Source organism: Dinoponera quadriceps, unplaced genomic scaffold (assembly GCF_001313825.1).
Source record: "Dinoponera quadriceps isolate SergipeBrazil2010 unplaced genomic scaffold, ASM131382v1 scaffold141, whole genome shotgun sequence".
Taxonomy (NCBI): Eukaryota; Metazoa; Arthropoda; class Insecta; order Hymenoptera; family Formicidae; genus Dinoponera; species Dinoponera quadriceps.
The window spans coordinates 481471-508044 of record NW_014554256.1 but is presented as its reverse complement, the minus strand read 5'-3'; the positions used below and the strand labels follow the sequence as shown (position 1 = coordinate 508044).

General features: G+C 44.1%; 1 protein-coding gene across 1 annotated transcript in view; it reads left to right on the top strand.

The window, feature by feature from the left end:
• The window catches only part of LOC106751771 (mitochondrial sodium/hydrogen exchanger 9B2), a 32439-nt gene that overhangs the window by 2392 nt on the left and 3473 nt on the right, over nt 1-26574 (top strand). Inside the window, exons 2-5 of the mRNA XM_014632878.1 lie at nt 1510-1884; nt 11152-11416; nt 14571-14771; nt 22681-22845. Coding sequence (XP_014488364.1) covers nt 1510-1884; nt 11152-11416; nt 14571-14771; nt 22681-22845 — 1006 coding nt within the window. The remainder of the gene's footprint in view (nt 1-1509; nt 1885-11151; nt 11417-14570; nt 14772-22680; nt 22846-26574) is intronic.

Here is a 26574-nt window from a genome sequence, read left to right as displayed (position 1 = left end):
TTCTTCGAAGTTTCCAAGCTCCGGAGAATACAATCTTGTGAGTGCTGCAGACTAATGTCTACATATAATTTACTCAGGGAGTATTGGGAAACGTTGTAAATGAACTTTTGTAAACGAACGGATGTACTAGACATTATACAGCGTAGCTTGAAAATCTCATGATTCCGATGTTCCGAAGCTTCGAAATTTTCGAAATTCGAATAACGAACACCGAAGCTTCGAATCTTCGGAGATTCGACATTCGGATGTCAAAGTCTTCGAAAGAAAACACCGGTCCTAACTAAAAATTAGACGGAGAGACAAAAGAATTCGCTAAATCAATCAAGCCGAATTCCGGTTGTATTGCGGACAGTTGATTTTTACCCGTAGAAGAGCCAGTTTTTAGCTGCGGGAGCTGCTCCCTTTTGCCCGTGCAACCCTTTCCATCCCATTGGGCGTTTCTCTCCTCCCCGCAGCGCGCTTCGTCGCTGAAACGAAATATATCCCTCGCCGCGTGATTCTCGCCGCGGATTTTATCGGTACCTCGGATTGGTGAGGCCGTTAAAATTATTTGCGTTAGCAAATGAGACATTCAACTTCGTAATGTATCCTACTTTATGCCTATCATCGCGTGTTCTTGATAGCGGCTATCTGCGTGACGGAATTTAAAGCGCTTCTTACGTTTGCACACCGCCGTTTTCCATGATTCCCCGACGCGATGGGACGATAGTTCTTCGCGCGTTGATCGCGCGCAGATCGGCATAGAATTCACGGAGCATCCGAAAAGCACAACGTTCGAGCGAACATTGCAACGCAGCAGCCAATAGCGCGCGCGAGTTTCCTTCGGAATGCGCGTCCGGTAAATTAGCGGCTAATTGCATCGTCAATCGCGAGTTTCGCGTTTCGCCGGGCGAACGCGTCCCTCCTCTTCGATTCCCGGCACGGCCCGGAACGATGGCGTTATTCGTCGGTCTGAAATTCTGAATTCTGAAATCATTACTCGCGCACAGACGCGTAATGGGCGGTCTAATAGGCTGACGCAGCGTTCGCTCGCTCGCGAAATACCGACGCGCGCAGCGGCCGCGCGATAAAGGAGACAAATACCCATTATTATTACTATCAATATCGCGCCGGTATCTTATTCGGAATCTACGCTAGTTTATCAGCTACGAATTATCTCGGCGATTAAACCCACGGATTACTTCGTAACCCTCGCAGCTCTCGGGGCGAGCCGCGAAGCACTCGAGGCGTTAATCCGTCACGAGCGAGCTCGCACAGCTCGAACGAACCCACCGCGGTATGTAAAACAGGCGAACGAGGAAAGAGAGATAGCGCCTATTACGCGTGTCGCGACTAGATAGCTCCCTATAACGCGATCTTCCCGCGGCAATCTAATTCCGCGTCCGTCCCGATGCGTTAGGAAACGCAGCGTCTGTGCGTGCAGGCAGGAGAGACGAGATAAACTAATCTCTTCGTTTTACCCATGCCCGTCCCTCTCTCTCTCTCTCTTCCTCCCTCGACGTTCTCTAGGTCGTGGTTGTATCTATTTTGCGCGCGATGTCACGGTCGCGACGACACACCGTCGTGGGAGCCGCCGGGATGGAGAAGAGCCTGCCCGCAACCGTTCTGCCCGACGTACCGGAAGTTCGCGCGGGTCCTCTGCCTCTTCCTGCTCGGCCTGCTGCTATGGGGCATCACTTACTCGGTGATTGGCGCAGACGCGGCACCGGGCGGCCCGCTCTTCGCCTTGGCCTTCCTCTGCATAGCCGCGCACTTCGGAGGCTGGCTCATCTCCCTGACCACCTTACCGGCCTTGATCGGCATGCTCGTCACCGGCCTGATGCTGCGGAACACGGGACTCGTCCGGATCGGCGGAGAGTACTCGGTGGTGGTCTCTAATCTACGGTGAGTATCCCTCTCCGAGGGATTTTCTTTCATATTTCATCGGAGAAAAGAACAGGTCGCGGAGAGAGACGTAACCGCTCATTCCCCGGGAACTGCAAACGATACGGACGTACCGCGAGGTCGCCGCTGAAACGACTGTTTTTCTATCGGTTTAATTTGAAGCCCGAAGAGGGAGGCAGCGCGCGGAGATGAGCGAAGGGATGTTAATTTATAATTGGATCTGGGCGGGCATTCTTGAAAAATTCGCACTTGCCCGGACTCTCACGAGCCCTCTCGTATCCGTTGAATAATTCCGCGTATATTAAATGATTACGGAAATTAATTAATTACTTTTTGGCCCACCGGAAACCCCCCAAAAGTTTGTACCGAAATAACGCGTTTGAAAATGTCATGCCGACCCGGCGGGGTAGTTAATAACATAATTTTCGTCTCTCAAAATCTCGAAAGGTGAAAGGTGAAATTTTCGACAAAGGCCATGATAACGATTACCTGAAAGATAATATTTTTGGAGAGGCGGAACGGCGGTGATCGTGTAACCTTTTCAATGCGATATCACACACAGCTTAATTGGATGAGATAAAAACACGAGACGGAAAAACGAGAAAAAAAGAAGTGGAAACTACAAAAATTCACCGGCGAAGTTGTTGATTACACCGTGTAATTTTTAGTGAAATCTCGCGTATCGGGGTTTTATTTTACGAATTTCGCTTAATATCTCCGTAATTTATCGAGTTTTTATCATTGATCGCATTCAGATCATGCGATCTGTCGACGGGGAGCGTGTCTTTCAGCACAGGTATGCAATTTCCTCGACAACACTTCACGAGGTAGCGAGTCGTATTACAAATTAAACGACTGGAGAGGTCACACGGTTCGGAAAACGGATGAAAAGAAATACAAAAAACGAGACAGTTTAAAGAGATTCTAAGGCCTGATGTCGTATTTTCGCGGCGGCGCATCAAAGCGGCCACTTATAAATTTAGTATTTATCAAGCAAAATTATGTTCCCGTTCGTTTATTTCGCTACCTGAATAATAAGCGTTAATTTAAAACGAAGTTGAAGTAAACATGATATTACAAATACGAAAATATTATTTTTTACTTTTCTCATTAATGCTACATTTATGCATCAATTTGATTTTTGATGATTTGAATAATTTAATGCGAAATGATTTAATATACAGATAATAGAACGAAGTATATAAGTGTTTAAATGTGCGCATTATGTATATGTAATACAATTGGACACAACTGTATTTTCAAAACAAAATAGTCAATAATTCTGAAATTTGTGCATAACGTCTGCATATTAATCTTTAGTATCATAGTGGTTTGGTCAAAATCTTATTTTTAATTTAGATGATATTGGAAATAGAAGTTAAAAATGGCACGTTAGTCTCAAAGAACACGTATAAAAAGCGTCAACTTTACTTAAACATCTCAGCTCTTGAGTAGTTAATTTTTTTTCTAATTGTACGAGCAGTTAGATAATATTTTAATATACACATATAGTGCAAGTTTCATCGAATTGATCCATTTTTAATCTGAGCTCTCTGAATTACTGTCAAACTGTTTGGTGTCACTTTTAAATACAATGTAGACCAATTTGCAATTTTTTCATCAATTCGAGATACGAGTGATGTATCCTTACGTTCTCGGAGGGTTAATTTCTCATAACTCGGGGTTGATCCCGAGAATTTCTACCTCGCTGACTGACGATGCTCATCGCGAGCGGTCGTTATTTCCACTCACGTATCATTATTGGAAAGTACCGACGACGTCGACGACATCGACGACGGAGATCACGACGACCACGACGTGGGCTCGAAGGTCTCTCGAAAGTCTCCCTGGTAACAATCGACTCTCGTCGCGATCGCGAGTTAGCCGTTCTTTCTTTTTTTTTAAGGTCGAGGCCTTATGACAGCGAATCGTCGCAGACACGCACGACGATGACTTTACGCGCGGCATAACAAGTGCGGCATTTCAACGGCAATCAAATTCTATCTGCATCCTCCGTTGACAAAAGAATCGGCCGCGAGATTCACCCAGTTTCCCACACATCGACCGCCTTATCTTCGCGTGATGTCTCCTCGAGGTCCCGGGACTACTTTGTTCTTCTGGGAGAGCTATTGTCTCGCTCATTCGCGTCTCTCAGACACGAGTATCAATCAACCTGAATGCGCATCTTTAGCTTAGAACGCGGCCGATCGCGATCTTCGTCTGGACGTGAGAGACGACGAGAGAGAGACGTGCGGTATGAAAAGTCGCAAGCTGACCTTCGGCTATCCGACTCTTGCGTATTTGACCCGCTTTTCTGTGAGCCGGACTTATCAGATGCCGTAGGTAGTTACGATAGCCAGGACTGACGATAGCCCGTCCCACTCCCTGGTGGCGATCCTCCGGGACTAATCTGCTGCGGGATCGACTTCTCCTCCGTTTCGGGATTCAGATTTGCCGCAATCGCGTCCGGATTGCGCGCGACCGTACCACCTTCCGATTGCTCAAATTTGCCTCATGACCCGCGCGGCCTACTAACGACGGCGGCTGCCACGAAGCGCAGCTAGAATCGCTAATGTCGTGCGCTCGCGCGAGCCATCGGCCGTAGGAAATGCCGTGCCCGACCTTGCTAGGAATTTAATCGACGTGAGGACGGCTTTATCGGCTATCGGCGAAATATCGTTTCGTCTCTCCTTCTTCCTCCGTCCTTCTCTCTCTCTCTCTCTCGCCTTCGGAGAGTAAGAGGAAACGGAATATTTTATATTCAATTTACAGTAATGCAAAAGTAGTCTGTCGCGTCCGGGACGCATTATTAACTCCGGCGGAGATGCAAGAACGACGGTGAAAAGTAAGGAGGGAGGAGGAGGAGGAGGAGAGAGAAGTAACAACGGCTAGTTAAGCTCGTGAAAAATTCAAGCGAACAGTTTTACGGTTCTCATAACGAGAAATTTCCGCTACTTCTCGCGCCGTGTACACGCGCACTCGTATCGATTTCTTCGGACGTTAAATATCGCGAGATATCGCTAATAGCAGAACTATTCGATTGTTTGTCTAGAGAATAACTCGCAGCCACTTTCTCCTTGATCGTGTTTACATACGGACGCGTAACAACGCGTCGTGATCGGCTATCGTCGAATTGTATTTTCCGAGTTTATCTCCTCAAGTATTTACCACACGCACAAACACACATACCTCGAGCGCTTGACGCGAATCCAACGTTATTATCGTAATATACATTCGGTATTTCTTCACGTGACGCAATAAATACACGGACCCCCTTTTTGCTCCGACGATCGTGATACCCTTCGTAATCTCTATCAGGTTTTATTATTGACGAGCACGATTTATCGGCGAAGAATCGTTATCCTAAAATAGGAATGCGGTTTTCCCGCGACAACACTTCACGTAATTCCATACTTGAGACGCATTATAGATTAAAATACTGGAGAGGCCACACACGATATTGCGCATTGCGTTGATGAGTTATTAATGACTCGTTAAAAATGAAATAGGTCCCGACGACTGCCGCTGTTGACGTACGACGATGAGAGAGAGAGAGAGAGAGAGAGAGAGAGAGAGAAAAATCGTCCGTAAGATCATAAAAAATTGAGCGTTAGGTACTTCGGTGAAATTTGGACGAAATCGATCGCAAGTCTCGTTAATGGTTCACGGTGTGGCTACCCCTCCAGAAACGTCGATTCGCTATTCACTAAATAAACACTGAAGATAATGGCTAAGCTTAGGAAGATTTTAAGCGCGCAGTCGCGCTCGAATTATCAATACAATTAAAATATGACGTAAGGATTTCTAAATCCCGTGCTAATAGGCGTGATTTGAAAGCTGTCTTACAGTGAGATACTTAGATCTGGACTTAAGCCTGCATTAATAGTTGCCGTTTGCAACATGTCTCACATGTGAGATACTTAGATTTTGAATCTAATCCTTCGATTAAAAATGTCTGCGAAATAATTATGGTCTTTAATGGAACAACACTAAGAAACGTAATCCTTCGGGTATCCCTCGAGTGCCACCAGGATGTCTCTCGTGATTTTATATCGCGCGTGAACATACCGAACGGAATTGACGGACGGTTACGGTTTTGACCGCAGGGGGGAGACGAGGCTGTCGATAGAGCTCTGTCACACATAACGGTTAAACGTAATACCGGCTTTAACGGGCATTTACGTCGTTAGGAGGTCGTGTACGGCTAAGCTAAATGCAGTCAAATGCGATCAAACATAGGCCGCGCGTTGTAAGCGATTTGCGTACACGTTCGCTTAGGCGAAGTTACCCTCGTGTGCACACGTAAACATCCCTAGAAGCCGCGGCCCATCCCCGTTGTCCCCCTTCCATCGAGGCTGCAAGACTAATAAAGTGATCAAACCGCGGTTAGACACTTATTGACTTGTGCCAATTTAACGTCGGTCATTAAGTAATGTGTCCTAAGTACAATAGTTGGAGAATCTGAATACGGCAAGATGGCACATTTCCGATACCGTTCTCAACGCGCAACGTGTTCAGATTCAGTTGGTGAATTTTTTTGAGGTATTTCGAGAGTGAGAGACATGTGTCGCACAAATTTGCGGGGCGATGGCTTCGGTGAAAAATCTCGAAAGTTGAAACTGATAAAATGGCGCGATTAGTCTTGAAAATTGTCCACGGCGAGACGGATAAACAATGTGACATGTTTCTTTTAATGTTAACCACCGGATTTTACGGCTTAGAAATATGAGGAAATTCATCCTCTTCCTCTCTCCCCCTCCCTTTCCCGCTCACGGTCAATTCTTTCGTATTTCATGAAAACTTCCCATTTATTGCGATGTATCAACGATGCGAAGCACGTCATTCGTTTCTTCGCGTTTCTTCGTGTACTTTTTCGCCCCAAGAATCTCACGCTTCCACATCGCTAGGATATACGGGCATGAATCCGCCGTAAATATTCTTGCAACACACATACGCAGCATTCTCCGCGGACGCGCGCGCAATTTGCACAACGTGTCGGAGCGTGTCCTTCCAGATATGCTCATTTCGGAAAAATTCCTTTGATCCTGCGAGATCAAGGTAGCGAGATCACACCGTGTTTGCAACAAGCGTTCGTATTTTTTCTTTCGCATAGCTTGCAAGAACAACAGTGCCGTTTTTTACAGAATAGTATTTTTTTCATACGCATTCATCGTGATAGCGCACATTTGAAAAATTACCAATTAAAAATTAGTAAAAAAAACTCGAACAACTTAGTCCGATAGAGCTGTTCGATCTTTACACGATCTTTCTCGAGAAACGTCTCGAGACCTGGNGGGGGGGGGGGGGGGAGAGCATGTCCCGATTAATTTCTACCCGTAGTACGTAAAATTTTCAAGAGAAAATCAGAGATGTCATATTTTGGATTTTCTCGTCTTATCGCGCACAGAGCTCATAATTCAATAATATCGTGTTGCCAGGTCGATCTGTGCCTGTCAAAGATTGCAAAATATTTTTATCTTTCACGAAGGCGAAAAGAGGCCGCGCGATATCTTCGTGAAATTCCGCCGAGGCGCGTCGCTCTGCTGTTGAGGACCGACGCGACGATTCCCTCAACACGCTCTCGTTCGCTGACGCGCGAACGTCGATCGTAAATTATACGGCACGTGAGTATCGAGCCGCCTTGCGAAAGATCGTTCTGTCGTCAGCCGGCTTTGATCTACAAGGAAAACCAGAGAGGCGGACTTCACGACTCGACACAGCGAAATCACCGATCTCGATCTTGGAAAGTCTATTATCCCTCTTCCCGACGATATGCGATGCGCTTCACGGATGACGTATGCACGTTGCGGCGAAATTAATTCTCCCGGGATAAATCCGCACGGATCCCTTCTGAATCCCGTGAGATTTAAGAAGCCGAGATTTCTAACGAGCACAAAGTCATTCGGCAAGAGCGGAAAGATCGGCGAGGTGCTCTCTAAAGTGCAATCAGTGCATTATCACTGAGAAGCAGTCAATAGTCATTAATAGTCAATCCATAGTCATTAATAGTTATAAGTATAGCACTGCAAATCGGTAAAAACGAATGTCCTGATGCTAAGAATTTATGGTCTATGATTTCTACATTATGTTCAACACTTCGGACAATTTTTAGCCACGTTAAAGCTACTTTAATGTTCCTATTTTGTCCTGCACATATGTCACTGTAAGCTATAATATGTCTTTCACTTCTTAGATTTTTAAGATGTTTCAAGATGCATGAAGCTACTTCTTGGAAACCTCTCGATGCAATAGTTTCACCCCAAACGTACATGTGAACATTATCGTCATGAAAATTGTGAATACCCAAATTTAGAACGTACATATTGCGTACGTATAATATGCTACATGAAGTAGTTATAATATGCTATATGAAGTAGTTAACTTTGGATAAGATAATGCTTTTTGCAAGTCGAAAGAAAAATCGAATTATGATCTGAATTATGTAATACTAGTTCTTGATCTTGTTTTAATGACTTTCTAGCTGATTCTGCTAGCCTTAAATGGACATCATGTTCTTCCATAAGTTTATTCTTTTCTTCACTATCATCCGATGCTTTCATTTTAATGTTTAATAGGTCACATTTTTGGCGTGTATCTTTGCGCGGTTGGTGGAAATATAAATTAAAATCTTTTTTCAATATTTTTCTCTAAGTCATTAGCTGCTCATTAACTGCTTTTATATTATTTTCCTTAGAATAGAAGCTCATATAAATTAAACATTTTCTTTAGAGTTAGATCAGGATGTAGATATTTTCTATTGGGGTTATGAGATCTGGTATAATGGGATTCAAATTTGGGAAAACTTTTAATATGATTTTGAACGTGCTTTTTCTCTTTCTCAGAAACTTTTCTTGATAATCCAACCATACGCGCACGTAAATCATTTCCTACATTTGCAGAGTTTAATCCACGTTTTAATCGTCCTTCACTTATTTTAAAGGTATCCAAAAAGAATTTTTTACAGACGGAAACTTCGCCTTTTTTAAAATTTAACAAATACCTAAAACTTTAATTTTTTGGTGAACCTTTTCCGTTTTTTTGACGTCTTCGTTTCACAGCATAGCGCTCGGTAGCTTCGTATAGCAATACATTTTGTTTATTAAAATCTCCCAAATTCCAAAACTTCTCAAAAGTATTCTTTCTTTCTTCTTCTTCGTCATTTTTTATGCAAGCGTTTCGGCAATCTTTGTTTTGAAGAACTTTTGCAGGTATAATGTTTCCAGTTTCAGTATAATATCTTTTTCCTGTATTCCGTTTAATTTTTCGCACTTTTTGGATGTATGTGTCACCATTCTTTTCTCTGTTGTCATCTATATCTTCATCCTCTGATGACGAATGTTGTTCTACAATTCTCATTCTTTTTCGTTTTTTGTCGAAATCATTAGTTACTAACTCGTCTTCACTCTCTGAATTACATGGTCTTGTTGTTTTATTATTCCCCATGGGTGTAATAATTTCTATAATTTAATATTTTAAGTTTAAATTCAATTGTAAGTGTGTAGTGCGCGAATTTTTTTTCACTGCATTAATTAAACGTGCTGATTATTCAACTAAAGTAACTGTCCAAAAAGTGAGGTTAACTTTTTAAATATTAATTAATACTAATTAATTAAAATTACCTTCATCACTACCTTCGGACATTTGAAAATCCGCACTTTCGGACATTATCAATAATGGATTGGACTTAGGTCACTTTCAAAGTAATATTTTTAATTATTGAAATAACTGTGAAAATTCATGTGTCAAAAATTATCGTATACTCTGAATATATTTAACAGCAAAATATTGTTTATGACGGCTAACTTCAAGTTGTACACGTTACTACAGTCAACAAAAAACAATTGACAAATGGACTTAGGTCACTTTCAAAATAAATGGCTCATCTATTTTCGCTTACGTTATTATGAAGTCGTACGAGATCCTCTCCGTTCACGTTTTGTACACGTGCGCGCGCACACACACACACACACACACACATTCATATGCATATTCACTACAGCCGTATTATGACACGACAATTAAGTAAACATCGAGTATTCGCGTGTCGCGTAACACGTGCAAGCGTATACGACGGTATTACCAATTATCGATCCCGCGGAGGTGTAGTTTGCACCAATGTTTACTGCCACTGTTATATTTTTATTACGCGTGCACACACCGCGGTCTTCAGACACGTACCGAATTACGAGACGTATCGGGCGAATCCTTCGCGTGGCAGCCCTTCGACGTGTTCCGCGAGCTACGACACGTAAGTCCTTCCATTAACATGGGAGAATAATGAAATTTATATAGCGAGGACGCCTCTTCCCGGCGTATTTTTATTCCAAGTTATTACTCACCGCCGTTACGTGTATTAAAGCGCGCACGCGCGCTCGCGTAGGTATGCGTAACCGCACGTGTGTGTGTGTGTGTAACCGGGAGGAAAATTATTTACTCAAAATTGAAGTACGCGGAGAAATTCCCGCGCGCTATTCCATTATTCAACGGTATCGCGAGTAACGATACGATATAATGACGACGCGGCGTTAATCCGGCGGGGCGTGATTTTCTTTTCTTCCGCGGATAATTAAAATGCAACGCGGAATCTGCGAGCGGAATCGCGCGCACGGAGTTCTGCGAGTTTTTAGAGGAACGTGGGCGAAACGCACGTGTCAGGGAATATAATTAATAACATTTAATAGGAAACTTCGAAACTTCGGAATTCTCTCTTTCTTCCCTTCCCCCCCCCCCTCTCTCTCACTCTCTCTCTCTCTCTCTCGCCCACGTTGCGTCGGTATAAATTCGACGTGTTCTCCTGCGATCGAAAGGCGGACGCGACGCGCCGTCCGCGGGAAATATACTACACGGTCGCCCCCTCCCCCCTCCACCGCCCACGAGTGCGACTTCGTAAACCTTTCCCCGGGAAACTCGTAATAGGATAAGTTTCCTTAAAGGTGTGCCTTTCCTAAACGGGTTTTCCGAAGTTTGAGACAACCGAGGCTTTAACGATCGCCTGAATTTTCATCGAGCGGCGCGCGCGATGCGCCGCTGCGAGAACTTTCATCGTCGCCGCGTGCCCCAGATTGCAGACCTCGAGGACATATGAATTGCAGAAGGGGGATCAAACGGCTCGACCTTTCGCTGCTCTCCCGGGTCCGCGAGCGCCCCCCCCCTCCCCCGCATGACTCGGAAAAATTATAATTCAATAATTTCCCTCTCCCTCCCGCGCGCCCCCGAAGACGTCTTTTCTTCTTTTTTTCACACCCTCGTTTCTGCGTTCTTCCGCAGGAAAATCGCCTTGGTCATCATACTGACCAGAGCGGGTTTGGATCTCGATCCGAATGCCCTGAAGAGGCTAAAGGTCACCGTGCCGAAGCTCGGCCTGATACCGTGGGTGGTGGAAGCGACGGTGGTCGCCGCGTTGACGACGTATCTCCTGGGTTTGCCATGGATATGGGGTTTCCTGCTCGGCAGCATCATAGCAGCCGTCTCACCAGCCGTCGTCGTGCCTTGCCTCTTCAGGTTACGTGCCAAAGGTTACGGAGTCGCCAAGGTAAGACCGCCCTTTGTTTCCGGAATACCTGAATATTCACACACATCGCGCGCCTCCATCGTGCCCCCTCCCCCCCTCCCTCCCATTCGTCGGAGAACGGATCATAAGTCTCCCGGATCCAATTTCATCCGACTTCAAAGTGCGCGAACGTACAATGCGCGTCGGGCGAGCGAAATATGGGCGAAATAGATCTTAAGAAGGCTTACGCCGTGTCGAGAGTAGACCGACTATTGTTTCCCCTTTCGCGCGATTATTACTACGCTATTTGTTGCACGATTGGCAAGCCGGGGAAAAACGACATCGAGGAGAACGAGTCTTCGTCAACTCGCTCCCCCTTCCTTGTCTCCCTCTTTCTCACTCTCTCTGTCTCGCTTTCCGTCGGAGGAGCAAATATCACGGGGCATTACGCGGCACACGGCGGTTATATCGCGGCTGCCGTTAATGTTTAATCGTAATTGTGCGAATAATTGGATTACGTGGCGCGACTCGTGTTTTATATTAATCGAGTGCCGCGCGTGGCAAAGCGAATTTATTTAACGGTGCGGACGATGTACGACCGCTGTGTTTACGCCTCGCGATGCTTGACGCGCGGCATTAGAGCGCGTTAGAGGAGGTTTCCGTGTTAATGAACGCAACGCGATGATAATTAAATTTCTTTCGCCTTGCCTGTGTGCGGGCTCTCGGGGGCGCGATGGCCTTTGGAAACGGTTGTTCGGACTGCCGAACGAAATATCGCTCGGGCGCGATCCGATCGGATCCACGCGCGCGCGGCCGAACGATATCTCGCACGCGCGCGCCCTATCCGAATTCCTCGGCGCATTGAAATTTACACACCGTGCGCGCCGTTCCCGCCAATTTAATTGCAACGCCGCCTCGGCGTACTCGGATCGGAGAGAAAGAGGGATTTGCAGAAGTTCTCGCGATGCGGCGACGTAAAGCGAGCCGGCGATACCGCGGGAGGTCCGGCTGGGGATGGGAACAAAGACGAAACGAAGGAAACGTGCCGGACTTAAATAATTCAGTTTAGAAAATGGACCGGAAGTTGCTTGAAGAGTACAAAGGCCGTCGCGGCGGATGCGATATTCATGAGCCGAAAAGATCTGGACGATACTTCTTCATTTGGCGGAGTGTAACGCGACGCGAGCCGACGGCGACCGAGAGATCGCGACGTGATATTGTATATGCGGTGTTTCGGGGTACCGGGGGCAGGGAGGGGAAGGAGGGAACGAGAGAGCTGAGGCAGAGAGATCCGCGGGAATCCCCGATATTCGTCGGTTGCAAAATCGGAAATTCTTATCGCGCCGCCGGTGGAAAACTTTACGACGAGACGTTGACTGATCGTCGGTGCAAGCTCGAGCACCTCACGAGTGCCCGTAAGCACCCACGAGCACTCATGAGCGGAAGCTCGAACGCTGACCTCCCGCGATCCCTGTCACGATCGTGTGCCGCGATCTATTAGACGTCTTCCGCTTCTCTTTCTCTCTCTCTCTCTCTCTTTCTCTCCCCCCTCCCCCCCCCGCTCTCTTTTCTCTCTTTCTCTCTTTTCAACGTGTGTGTGTGTGTGTGTGTGGTAGTCCGACTTCGAGAATCACGATAGTCCGCGGGCTTAAATCCCGAACGAGCTATCGTGACACCGATAACGCGCTCCCGGACCCGCGAGAACCGTGCTCGAGTGTCGTCGACTACCCTCAATAGCGCCCTCGCCTCGCCTCGCTTTTTCTCCCCTTTCAACCCTTTCAGAGCGCCGAGGCTCCGCGCCTCTCTTAAGAGGAATATCTTGATTCTTCGCGGATTACTTCCGTATGACTAATGTTTAAGGCCCTTAGAGATCGTCGGACAGATCGTTTCTGAGATTTGCGAATTGCGCGACGTCGATTATTCATGAAACGGGAGATTCCCCCCCCCCCCCCCCCCGTGACAATCCTGCTCCGTTGCTTTTTCTCGTGTCTCAGATTATGCGATAGTGCGCGGAAAGAAATCTGGTTGCAAAAAAGGAACGACTAAATGCGTTCTCGTTGCAGGAAACAGAATTTCTGGTTGTAAGAAGAACCAGATTTGGATCATAAGAAAACAAATTCTGTTTCTTTCGGTCAAAACGCGTTTGGTTTGTTCACCGTCCGGTAAATTCGATCGAACTTTTTTCCGTGTAGACGAAGAACAGGAGAAGAATTTGTAAAAACTGATTCGCATGTTACGTACTGGAGAAGCACTGCACTCATTTTTCTTTAAATCGTGGATTGTACTCCGAATGATTTAAATCGTAGCACAGGACATGTTCGCGTGCTGGAACAGCGCGCCACTCGAATGTCCCCGAAACCGTGTCTTTGTACGTTGCAAATAAAAAGGAGCTATATCCGTTCTCTAATGGACACCAAGTTTGAAAAGGCTGATTTTTCTTTCCTCTTTGCAGTCCTCTTCTCTCGATAGCCTCCAGCATCGCTCTATCGCCCGTCTTACTTCCGGCGAGAGGATTCTTTTCGGTCTGTCCGTACATTGGAGCGAGCGTTTCTTAATCCCTTTGAAATCGCTCAGAATCCGTTCGTTTCGCGAATGCAACGATAAAGAAAAAGAAGAAAAAACATAGAGAAAGAGAGAGAGAGAGAGAGAGAGAGTTTGTGTGTTCTCATTAACGAGCAATAGCGCGCGTAAACCGAATTCCGCATCGGGGTGATTACAGTCGAGAAATCCTTTCGTATCTCGTCTGCTTACTTCATTTGTCTGTTTCCGGCCGACGTGTACCCGCGTGCAAAAGTGTGCACGAGCGCGTATGTGTGTGAGTGCACGTGATATTACATCTAAAAATGTGCAACGGGATAATGCAGTGCGATAAAGCCAGAGCATTAAACCTCAAATGCGTGTATGCATTATCAACAAGTCGATAAATAGTTGATGCGGTGTAATTAATTTGTAACTCGGTGCGCCGTCGCGCAACGTAATTCGTTATTAAATGATCAGAATATTGTGCCCGTTATTATCTCGCGACTATCTCGCGCGACCGCTCGTCGCAATCGATGTCGTCCTCTCTGCTTAGAGGCGACGCTGATTATTAGCTGTTCGACGTATTCGCGTCGCATTGTAAACGACATCCGACGGCGAAATTTTTGCGTCCGGCACGGCGGATCTGAAACTAACGAGTCCGCGATATATTTTCCAGGGCATTCCGACGCTGATTATCGCGGTGGCCGGGATCGACGACGCAGCGTCGGTGGCGGTACACGGCATCGTCAAGAGCGTCATGTTCTCCCACGACGCGCTCTGGTACCAAATTCTACAGGGGCCCATCGCCATCATCGGCGGCCTGGGATTCGGTATTATGTGGGGCTGGCTGGCTAAATACGTGCCGGAAAAGGGCGACGTAAGTAAAATCCTCCTCCCCCCTCGCGGATTAGGCCGCGCTCGAAAACACGAGAAGGGTGAATTGCGCCTTCGAGATCGACTGAACCCGAAGTGTCTGTAGAGAGCGTCTCGAAACTATCGCACTATTGTGTTCTACGATAGAGAGAAGGCGAATCCTGGAAGCTAAACGCATCGTCAATCGCGAGGATTCCACGTTGTTGAGCTCTGAATACCGTACCGTTTCTTGTGCGCACCATCTCGACTTAAACTTTCTTACAATTTTTAATGTGATTTTTGCATAATATAGAGGGTATCTCAGAATGACCGTACACGAAATACACCGGGAGGCTCTTGATACTATACGAAGCGACTTTTTTTGCTTATAAAAATTTCGTTCGAGTAGTGGTTTTTAATTGAGAGCTATTTAAAATTGTCGAATTAACGTGAGTGAAGAAATGTCATACGAATTATGTAAACTCGTTTTCTTCCATCTCACTAAACATTTTATCGAACATTATAATTCTTAATAAATATGTTTGGATTACCATTATTTTGAATACAACTCAACTTCGATATGAATGAATTTCTTATCGATACGGCACTGAAAGAATGACGAGAAATAAAATAATATGTTTGAATGACACATAAAAGATTTTTATATGATATCCTTTCAACGTCCAAAAAATATTTTCTGCGCAGAAAAATTTTATTCGCAGAATAAATGTTTGTACAGAAATGCAAAACATGTGTACATGTCGAACATTTGTTATAAATAATATTCCACTGGCTTTTTTTAAAAACCGCAAATATTTTTTTAAACGTTGAAACGATAAACTTTGTTAAAATTTGTTAAAAAATGTAAACTTTTGTAAATTTTTAATTAAAACTCTTACGACGTAAAATTTAAAAACTTTTTAAAAACTTTAAAAAATTGTTTATATGTCGTTTAAGCCTATTAGTACTTAATTTATTTTTTGTCTTTTCAGTGGTATTGGTAAGGAATTTTTTTGTGTCAAATAAGTTGTATTCAAAATAATGATAATTCGGATATTGCATTTACGATAAACGAAAAGTTGTTTTTTAGTACCGAAAATCTGGTGCGCTTCGTACGCGGTTATTCCGGAAACCTTGTATATAGAATCAATAAAACGAAGTCTAAAGATAAAACTCGTCATTTTGCCCTAGAAATATTGAAAATTCAGACTGATCGGTCGACCAACGATTCATAAGAGACAGGGACATTGCCTGGTCGGTAATGTTAATTAGTTATTAGTTAAACATTAATTAGAAACGAAAATCCTCGCGCGCGAGGAAATTTCGATATCGCAATAGTATTCGAAGTGTAAGCGACCGAAATTATATAACATAAATTTTTAAAAAACGTCCTAAAAATCTCCAGAGGACGTTTTATGCCTTAAGAATATTCCCAGAATATTCTTTGGATAAAAAGTGTTATATGGGTAGTCAGCGATACTACATGGACTTTTCGCCCTCATTGATTACACGAAACCTAAAGCTTAACCTTACTTTTCGCTGCAGATCAATACGATTTAAAGACCGTTTACAATAGTCATAAAGTATGCAGTAAGACGTAAGTAGTAAGTTAATTAACTAGCCAGTCTATTATTCTTGAATTGTAAGGGCGGTATTTATAGTCGAATCTTATATTTACGACCGTCTTAATACCAGAACCGCGGCTGGGTCATTTTTTATCCACTTTATATATTTTTCCCATTTCTTCGGATTTTCTTCACCATACGGCATCTAAAGATGAACCTAAGACGCTCTCATATATAAAATCCGATTATGAGCAGCGACTTAAGAATCCAGTTGATCAATTAGCTTACTGTTTACGTTTTATTGCATACTTTACGACTATTACAGACGGTTTACATCTACGCATGCACTAAGCAATGACGCTTTGTAAGCGTGGAATTTCTATATTTATTATTTACCGCTGAAATCCATCGTCGTCCAATGAAGTCCATCGATGTCCAGCCAGGTCGCGACCTGACGAGAGACCCATCTCTCCGCATCCCTTCGCGCATTTCAACTTCGCTGTCTCCGTTCTGCCGAGACCCGCGTTGATCGCACTTCACTTTATCACATTTCGCTGGACTCGCGTCGCGATTCATCTTCAAATTTTACCGACGTTTAACGGACTGACGTTGGCAACGATGGAAGGGATTCGATTTATCTCGAAACGGAATCTACGAGTTTGATCAATGGAAGACGAGTTCGTGCGCGAATTCGTTCGAATTTATTGTCATTTAACGATCATCTATCGCGACTCGATCGATCGCTCGGCGTTCTGGCGGCACGATAAATTTCGTCACTCCTGAAATATACTCGCGACTAGCGTGAATTGTGCGTAAAAAAAAAAATACCGCAGCTTGAAGATCGATTGCGTCGATCGCAAAATCGATCAATGCCACGCGCGATCGAGGTGATTGACAAGACGTGAGATTCTCACTCAACTTATCTCCGTCATATTGAATTTCATTTACCAGCGTTTATCTGCGTTTTCGAAACGCAGCTGCTGTGGTAATACGGCGTAATGCATATTAGAAATTTAAAAGTTAATGAATACACAGGACGACCGCAAATACTACTTGGGCGAATAAAGTAATCGTGAGATCTGCACATGATGGCGCAATTATAACGCGCATTATGTATTATGCAAAACGATTAGGGATTCGCATTAAATGGCTAGTTCTCTCGAATAATTCCATAATTTATGAGCTGTACGACCTGACCTGATATAAAAATTAATGATCAAGATATCGCGTTTGTGATAAATATGTTTATTGACCACTAAAAAAGATAGGACGTCTCGCTTGAATATTCAATGTTGAAATTAATTATATATTTGCTGCACTTGGAATAATATCGCATTTAAATCATTGATATCGTGGCATTAAAAAAAAAAAAGCGATCCCCTAATGATTTCGCACAGTGCATTTCATTCAATGGCGCGTATTCCTACACGCAAAATCACGTGCAATAATCTATTAAGTAATAATTTCCTAAATAAATCGTATTGATCGCAGCATAGTTTTATAAAGACTGGCTACCTTAAATATTCATAATATTCTTTCCTCTTTTCATTCACGACTTACTGAACTGCTTCGAAGTCAGGACCGGCATACCGAGAGATATCTGAAGTAGAAAGAAAAACAATTACGTTAGTTGGATTGAGGGATTCGGTTTGACGGACAATAGCAATTACGCATAGAGACGAGAGTGGATTAGCCCTCTGTGGTCGTAATTCGAGCCATACTGACGGCCGAGTCTCTGGCTTTTGACGGCAGAGGGTTAGCAAGCATATTGTTGACCAATCACGAGAAAATGCATGCCTTGTTGGCCAAACATTGTTGGTCGAACCGTGCGAGTTATCTCACGCTTTGACAGTTTTGGAAAAAGGTAACTGAGAACTCGGACAATGTTGACGGCCGGCCAACATTATGTTAAGAAGGAAAACAGCGAATTTGCGAGCCCACCTTCAAGCCGACCCTGCTCGGCCCGATCCTCCGGTGTTGCATCCGCACTCACTGGAACTGCGTTCTATCTTCACGGTATAGCGATGTAAACGTGTTGCCAGATCTGGAACAAAACACAATTTTCCTAATTAGTTACAATGACAGGGTGGTTATTCGTCTAGATGAAACGAGATGCAAAGGCCCCCCCCCCCCCAACTATTTAACTCTCTTTAACGCTCGGTATACCATCGTGGCGGTAATTAAATTAAAGGATTACTTCATTCTGTTGAGAAGATAAAAATAAACAACCTTTTTCTCTTTTTCTTTTTCTTCCTTGGAAAGATCTCTTCTCTGGAAGATCTCTAAGGAGGAAGAAGGATCATGAAATATCCATCTCTGTAAAACAGTTAGAATTGCTTGAAGAAGAAACTCAAAAACTAAAATTGAGTTCAATGAATCCTCAGCGTAATAATAGTAGCTTTAATATCTAGTAGCGCAATATTCCCTCTCTATACTCGAAATTATCGAAATCACTGTTGTCGCTTTTCCGCGATATTGATCGGCTGTAGCTTCACGCGTATCGTTCGTGGCTGTCAGATTATTACATGACAATTCTGACGGTTCGTTAATTTGTGTGTTAAAGAAAAAAAGAAATTAAAATACTTAAAAAACGATGAAAAGAAGAGAAAATATGTTTTTAGTCTGATAGAGAATTTTAGTCTATCTACTTTTCAATTACACGGACTGAGAAAGATTTTTCCGTGTAATAATAATTAGCTAAATATCGCGCATATATATTAACAATAACTATAAGTTTTTAATTATTCGCATTGTGCTGTATTCGTGAGTTATGATTGCTCATCAATAAAACGATTATGATTCTCAGCTATCATTAAAGAAATGTTATATTTGAAAACTTTCCCGTAATATATTAACTTTTTCCTGCAAAATTTATGTCTTATTGGGGGTTGCACGGAATTACAAATGCTACATAACGAAAATATATGAAAACAAACTGGAACATTGTCCAATATGTGACGAAAACGATTAAAACTTTCAAAACTGAAATTTCGATCTGTCAAATGGAATAAGCATTTACTTGCAACAAAAATTTCGCAACTTTTACATATCGAGTACGTTTGCTCCAATGAGGAAAATTTTGAAAAGCACTTTCGCACCTTTATAACGGTAAACAAAAGTCTAAAAAGATACGGGAAGTTCGCAGAAAACATTTTATATATCGTGGTTAGATACGGTAAAAACATATTAGCACACATTCGTCTTACTTATATCGCACCAACATTTATGTAAAACATATATATATATAAGAAATACAAACAGAACAGCGTGATTGCATAATTAATCAATATTTGCATAACGTAATATTTCGAGGACTGTCTCCACGTTATCGAGGCTTATCAAATTCAATATTAACGGGCTGAAACGTCCCCTTAATAAAACCAAAAAGACGAGTGATCGTCGTCTTACGTGCTTACTGCGTCGCGCCGTTGATGCCTGTAAGCGTTCAGCCGTGAATGTCGTTCAATGTCGCACGACCTTCTACGTACCAACGTAACAGCAACAACAACAACAACAGCAGATACGAATACTCGTTTGTTATATTTCCGTGCATAGAGCGTCTCAAAAACGTCGCACGATACTTCAGCAGCGCATTCTGCGCTATTTGGAGCGTAGCGGAATAACGAATGAATTTCCAAAGGGGAAAAATTATTGGACGCGTATCGTTGTCCGTAGCTCACATGCGACAGGCAGACGTGTTTCGAACGTTTTCGTCGAGTCGTTACCCCGGCAGTTTTCCTTCATAAGTTATGCCGCTCGGCAAAAACGTGCTTTCGAGAAAAAAAGCATTGAAAGTTCGGATTATACGTAACGCGTGTTTTTCCGCTATATTCGAAGTGTCCCCGGAAGTCGGGACGAATTTTCGAATGCGCGCGAAAGACGCGGAATATCGGCCAAGAGCCGATCCGGAGGTCTTTCCTCAAAATTGCAAGCGCACGGGCGCACCACCACCGCGTGTCACCGCCTGGACTCGTCGACTTCGGAGCCCCGTCGAGTAAATATTATATAAAATTAGCATTTTGCATTGTGTTCGCCACACGCCACGCGCGCGAAGTCGCAAGTCGACGGTATCATTCGGTCAGCAGCTCGAAATACCAGGAATAAAGGGTAACGGCGGAAACAGGGTCAGCCGACGGGAAGTCGTTCACCCCGTCGCGTCGTGTCGCATCTCCCTCGCACCCGCGGCGAATTCCGCCGCATATCGCGAGATAGATAGAGATAGAGAGAGAGAGAGAGAGAGTACTCGCGAGGATGGAGCACCGCGCAAATCTGAATAAATCTACTATTGCCAGATAAATCCACTTACGTGGCTATCGTTTGGCCGTGAAAATCTTGTAAACACTTTATGAATTGCACATAGCTGGATTGCATGAATCCATAAACTGTCGGCCATAATAGCGCGCGTTCTCGTATCGTCTCGGCGGCGGGGGAGTTCGCCGGGACTTGCGAGGATTTTCTCCAATGACGCGCGTTTTCACGTGCTCGTGCACGCCGTTGGAAATTATTAGTCACGTTTCCCGAGAAGAAAAGCAAAGGGGTACCGATATTCCCGAGGAGACGCGCGAACGATCGGAAAAGGAGAAAAAAAAACTGCGAGCCGGAGCAAGTAGGACGTTACTCGGACGTTCCACCTTGTCGCGCCTATTTTTCCCCGCGAGGCGTATGACATTGCTCCCGTCACGTATCGGGCTTATTCGAGGTCTTCGGGTATTGATGGACGCGCGTACGTTTGATATAAGAGTCGAGGAGAAAGAGAGAGAGAGAGAGAGAAAGAGAGAGAGAGAGTTTATAATTAGCGTGGGGCGTCGCGTATAAATAAATCGCGCCTCCGATTCAGTTGCAAACGGAGAGTACGCCTTAAAGTTCGCTTCGGTTCGTCGAATTTCTCACCTGGGGAGGTAGCACGATTGAAAAATCATCGGCAGGAATCCTCTCTCGAGCACGACGACGTGTTGTATTCTCGATAGAAATGGCGCTTTTACTCAATCGCGCGACACGAATCATCGCGTATCGAAGCGGCTTTCCGTAGCAACGGCGCCACCAGCGTTTCCCTGTTTATCGAGCGCGAAAGATCTGAAATTCAATTCAATTTTGCCACGGACTCCCTTTCTCTCACCATCACGGCAGCTCTCTACGGGAGCGTTGGTTCGGGCGAATTAAATGTTTACGCGTTGGCTTCGACGAAGTAGACGACGAGTACTTGGTTACCGCGCCCGTTGCGTCTGAAGTATCGTTCACGTAAGGATTAGGTGCCGTTGCGCTGCGGCGGTGTTGCAGTATCCTCCTTAGCCTGTCGTAACCTGATTTGACGGTCCGGATAAACTTAACTGTGTGGTGACGTTGTTGCATCAAGGCGTACACAGAGGGCGGGAGGGAGAGATACTGCCGCGTCGCACACCGGGTCAAGGAATGGTATTTTTCAAGGAACTTCTTTAAAAATGGCACTTTGCTGTTCGGAAGAGCCCTTTGTACTTTATCGTCGTTTTACCAAGTTTGGATTACTTCGGAGAGAGCGCGCATTTACTTTTTAATACTTAAAGCTCGGAATATACACATACACGCGTACACACGTATACATATATGTATAAACTCGACTTGTTTCTCTCGCTTACCAATTCTGACGAGAATTCTTTAAGGAAATTCTTCCGAAGATAATAATCGCTTCACGTATAGTGTAAAAACTGAAGAAAGGAATTGGACAAAAAAAGAAAAAGAATCGAGCCTCAAATTTGCGTGAATTTTGCTGCGCAAACTGCAATCGAGTCATATTAGATAACTCGAGTGGTATCAACAATCTGACGTAAAAGTGTCAACTACGAAATTCAGTCTCATCAGTAAGAAGTAATAGTGAGACCAAATTGAAACATAGCTGTTATACATGATATAACGGCTGTTCTTTCAATTAGCAAAAGATTTGTCTAACTGCATAATACGAGTAATTCTATTTCTGGGATATTAAGTAAACAATGATAGATACGATAATTTTAAGTACGGGATAGTGTCGAGTCAGCCGTATGGTTATTAAATTAAATTCCGAATTTGTTTTACACGAGAACAAGAAATCAAGACAACACCAAATTTTGCCAAAAGAATCGAGGCAGTTGTATAACCTGCCTACAACGCTGAATTTGAGTTCGTTTAACTCGATTCGAGTTAATCTCGACTGATCTCTTTTTTTTTTGTAGTGCACTATCACAGAGCCGGGATGAAGTTCTCCCTGTTTTTGCGCAAGTTTACCATGTATACATGTATATATCAACGAAGCCTTCTATTAGGAAACTTAATAATGAGACCGATAAATCACTTTGTAATCATGACACGACGCTTTCCGTTGTAGCCTAACGCTTCGTTTACGTGCTAATGTTGCAGCCCTTCATGGTGCCACTGAGAGTGCTGATGTTACTCGGGGGTGGGTTGTTGGCGGTCTTCGGCAGCGAGGCAATCGAGCTCGGTGGTGCTGGGCCGCTCGCGGTCGTAGCCGCAGCTTTCGTCAGCTGCTACTTTTGGCAGCAGGAAGGCTGGGAAGTGGACGATGTGAGTATAGTGGTATTACAATTCTGTCTAACCCTGCGGGGGAGTAAATCACCGACCGAAAATTCGCACACCAATCCCGCAACGTGTGAATAAAACTATAACATATCGGGTGACACTCGGGTACTGTGTGCAAATTTAAGGGGCATGTCTCGGGTATAAATTGAGATAGAAAATGTATAAACGTCGGTTCATTTTAAAACGTTTGCACATTTACAATATTTTTGTCTAATGTTTTAAATGATAATAACTTCTTGCGATAATTTTGAATGAAAAACATAAAGAAAACACGAAGATTGGAAATTTAGTACACGAAAGGGAAGTTAATACTCGAGCTAAATTAGTATAACGAATTAGTATAAATAATGTCGAAGAAAAGGAAGTCGGTTTGAACAGTTTTTATAATCTCTATGTTTTCTTTGTTTATTTTTCATTTCGAATAGAAAAATGTTTCAAGATATTGTATTGTTATTTATAAACTTTAAACACTCGCAGATGGTAACTTTTTCGAATTGGACCCATGTTTATATGACATTTTCTACATCAATTTACATTCGAAACGTGCTTCTTAAATTTGTACAGTACATCATCCAACATCCTCTATAAGACGATATAGGGATGAGATAAAAATACAGTTGAGTTAACTCGAGTCAAATAATTCCCCGAAGTACACGCGTAATGCACTGTCGAATTACCGATCTCGAGTTAGCGTATCGTTTTCGTAAACCTCGATGGGCTCGGTAAACCAGGGAGGGATGAGAATGACGGACTGGAGTGTGAGATGCCGCAATTTAGGATAACAGACGCGGCGCTATCGAAACCCCTTAATTATCCATGTCCTAATTTTGATCTAAATGCAAGTTATTAAATATTTCATCTCTATCGGAGGGGGAGAGAGAGAAAGAAATCGGCGACGGTGAAGGTGTCGCTTCGCTCTCCTGCCCCAATAACTTGAATCTCGTGAAATATTCAGGCCGACGTATCGCTGCCATCCGGGGTGTGGATTGGGAGTCAACTGGCTCGTTCTTATTTCCGTGTCGCCTCTCGCATACCTGCGCCGCCGGTGGTGACACGTTCTTTCGCACGTTTCGTGACGTGACTGTGGCCTGGCATCTGTCAGTATTATCGCCGTATGACGTCGGGGTGTCGTACTTCCCGTTCTCTTTTTACCCTCGGCATAATTTATCTCGGCTTAATTATTACGGGACAACTGCACGACGCGTTGACGGCGATGTTCTTTTTCATATGTTCAAATAATCAGTCACTTAATTTCCGTTGAAAACATTTTACAATGTTACCTACGCAAGCCGAGGTTTCTCAATTTCCATCGTATATTAATTTCCGCTTCAAGACAATCGATACCTTCTATCGCGATACTATAACGTTGCTAATTATAAACCTCATTATTGCGAGAAGCTGGCGTACTCCCGTCGGAAACGCGTGAGCTCTCAGCTTTCTGGCGGATTTAATTTTATCTCGCTGCAGGCCCTAAAAGCGGAGATATCGACGATTGAGCCGCGACATTCTCGGCTTGGACGCTATTTAAACGGCCTCGATAATGCCCCTTAAATTACGCTTAAATTACGCTGCTCGCTAGGTGGGAGCAAGGCGGCGTCACGACACGCGTTACGTCACGCATGTCGAAACGGGTCCCACCATTGAACTATAAACATATTGAAACGCGCACGGCCATACCTCCACTACAGTGACAGCCGATCAGAGATAGTTGAATTGGTGCCATATTGTCTCTTTTCAGTGTCAAACTATCACGGCTGAAAACATTCGTCCCGACGTGGACATGTTTGTCTGCGACGTTGCGTAAGAGTTGGTATAGGTTAAGTTCGTTTTGGACGCTCTCGCTTTCGTGCTGAAAACATACCAAAAACTTGATCGCTACACGTAGACGAAGATAGCACGCTACTTAACTGTCTCTCTCTCTCTCTCATACAGCTCTGATCGCTCGAAAAGTGTATTTGTTCGGTAAGTTATATACTTGAACAATGGGTCCCATTTTGCCATGTCAGCTAGTCACCGGACCGCGCGCGGGCCGCACTCGACCGACGACGACGGTCACTCACCCCGTTCGTTTGCGTGCCGCTCACCACGCGGCAGCACCGTGCAGCGCTTTCATCGATATCGAGCGCGCCTGGAACTTGAAAGAGCCCGGAACTTTAAAGAACTCGCGCGGGCCGACGCAGAGGCGCGAAACAAAAAGCAATCTTCTTGATGCGCGCGCGCCCGTCTATGCCGTTCCTTTTATTGCCGATCCAGAGGACGACGCAGCCAAACGGCGTGATAGATTTAACTCGGGAAAACTCCTCGCACCGTGCACCTTCTCTCACTTGGAACCGCCTGGATTCTTTCCTTTGCCCGTTCCGTTGTGACAATAACGAGATCGATGTTGGATCGAAGCGAAGGAATAATTGGAGCGTAGCTTGCGAGATGAAAAGATGATCGCCTCGAAAACGATTAATTGGCGGAGCGGTGTTATAACCCATTAAACCATTAAATCGCGAACTTTTCTGATCGAAGGACCTGACTGTTTATTTCCGAAAAGTTGCAAATTGTTATTAAAACTATTTTTAGATATAACTTGAACATTCTGTGAAAAGATAACAATGAAATCATATGTTATTTAAATGATTTTATTCAATAAAAGATAAGCCGTCATACACACACATATATAAGTATGTGTGGATACTGGTTGTTAATGAGTTAAGATCTTTTTGTGTGTTTGTTTCTGCAAATTCCACTCTAGCCGGTTGAGGCTTTACTCGTAATTCTGAAACACCCCGTATGCAATTGACGCAAACTTTGGAGTATTAAAAATGAAAGGAAGGAAAAGCCGTGCGTATGGAAGAACGTGTATTACCATGTATATCGTGGTTTTCTTGCACTAGACCGCTGTTTCCCGCGTCAGCATTATCCGGAAATATATTGCACGGAATTAAATTAAATGAATCAATACCGACGGAGATATTTCCTACGCACCGCGAGCGCGCGTGTAAACAATGGCGATAAATACGAGCTTGCACAGCGTGAACTCTGGATGTTCCGCATTTCCATGCAACGTTGGAAGATTTCCATATACCGATATCGAGCGCATGGACAATGCGGCACGATATCATCGCCGAATTCCGCCGAATCGATTCTCCTTTAGAGGAAAATTTTACAGGCCGTCATTACACCGGCCCCGGCAAGCTTTTTAATATTCTCAGCGCGTTACACGTCGAATTAAATTCTCGCGAAATTAACGCCCGCGCGGGCGCGATATCTCGACGGGGAGAGAGAAAGAAAAAACACCGGAAGTAAGGAGTGAAAGAGATAACGAGTTTCAAAAAAAGAAAAACACAGAAAAGAAAAAAATATAACCGGGAAAAGCAGGATTTCGTTATCCCGGCACGGGATTCGCGAAACTTCCCGGCTTCGAAATTTCGCTTCAGCATCAATCCTCGAAATTCCATCGAAATTAAAGGACGGCCGGAGAATCTCGAGAATTTGCAACACTATATAGGCCATTATCCCACTCTGATTCTATAAATGTTTATTTATCGCACGCTGAGGCTTAAAGTAGAACCAGCTAAGAGCCTTTAGAATGATTTCATAGAGTGATTTCGTTTTTGTGCTACACGTGTTTTTAGAAAATGTATGTATGCGCAGAATTATTTAATATTTGATATTACCTCAATATTCTATCTGCGTTCGATATTTTTTTCTTAATTTTTCAATAAG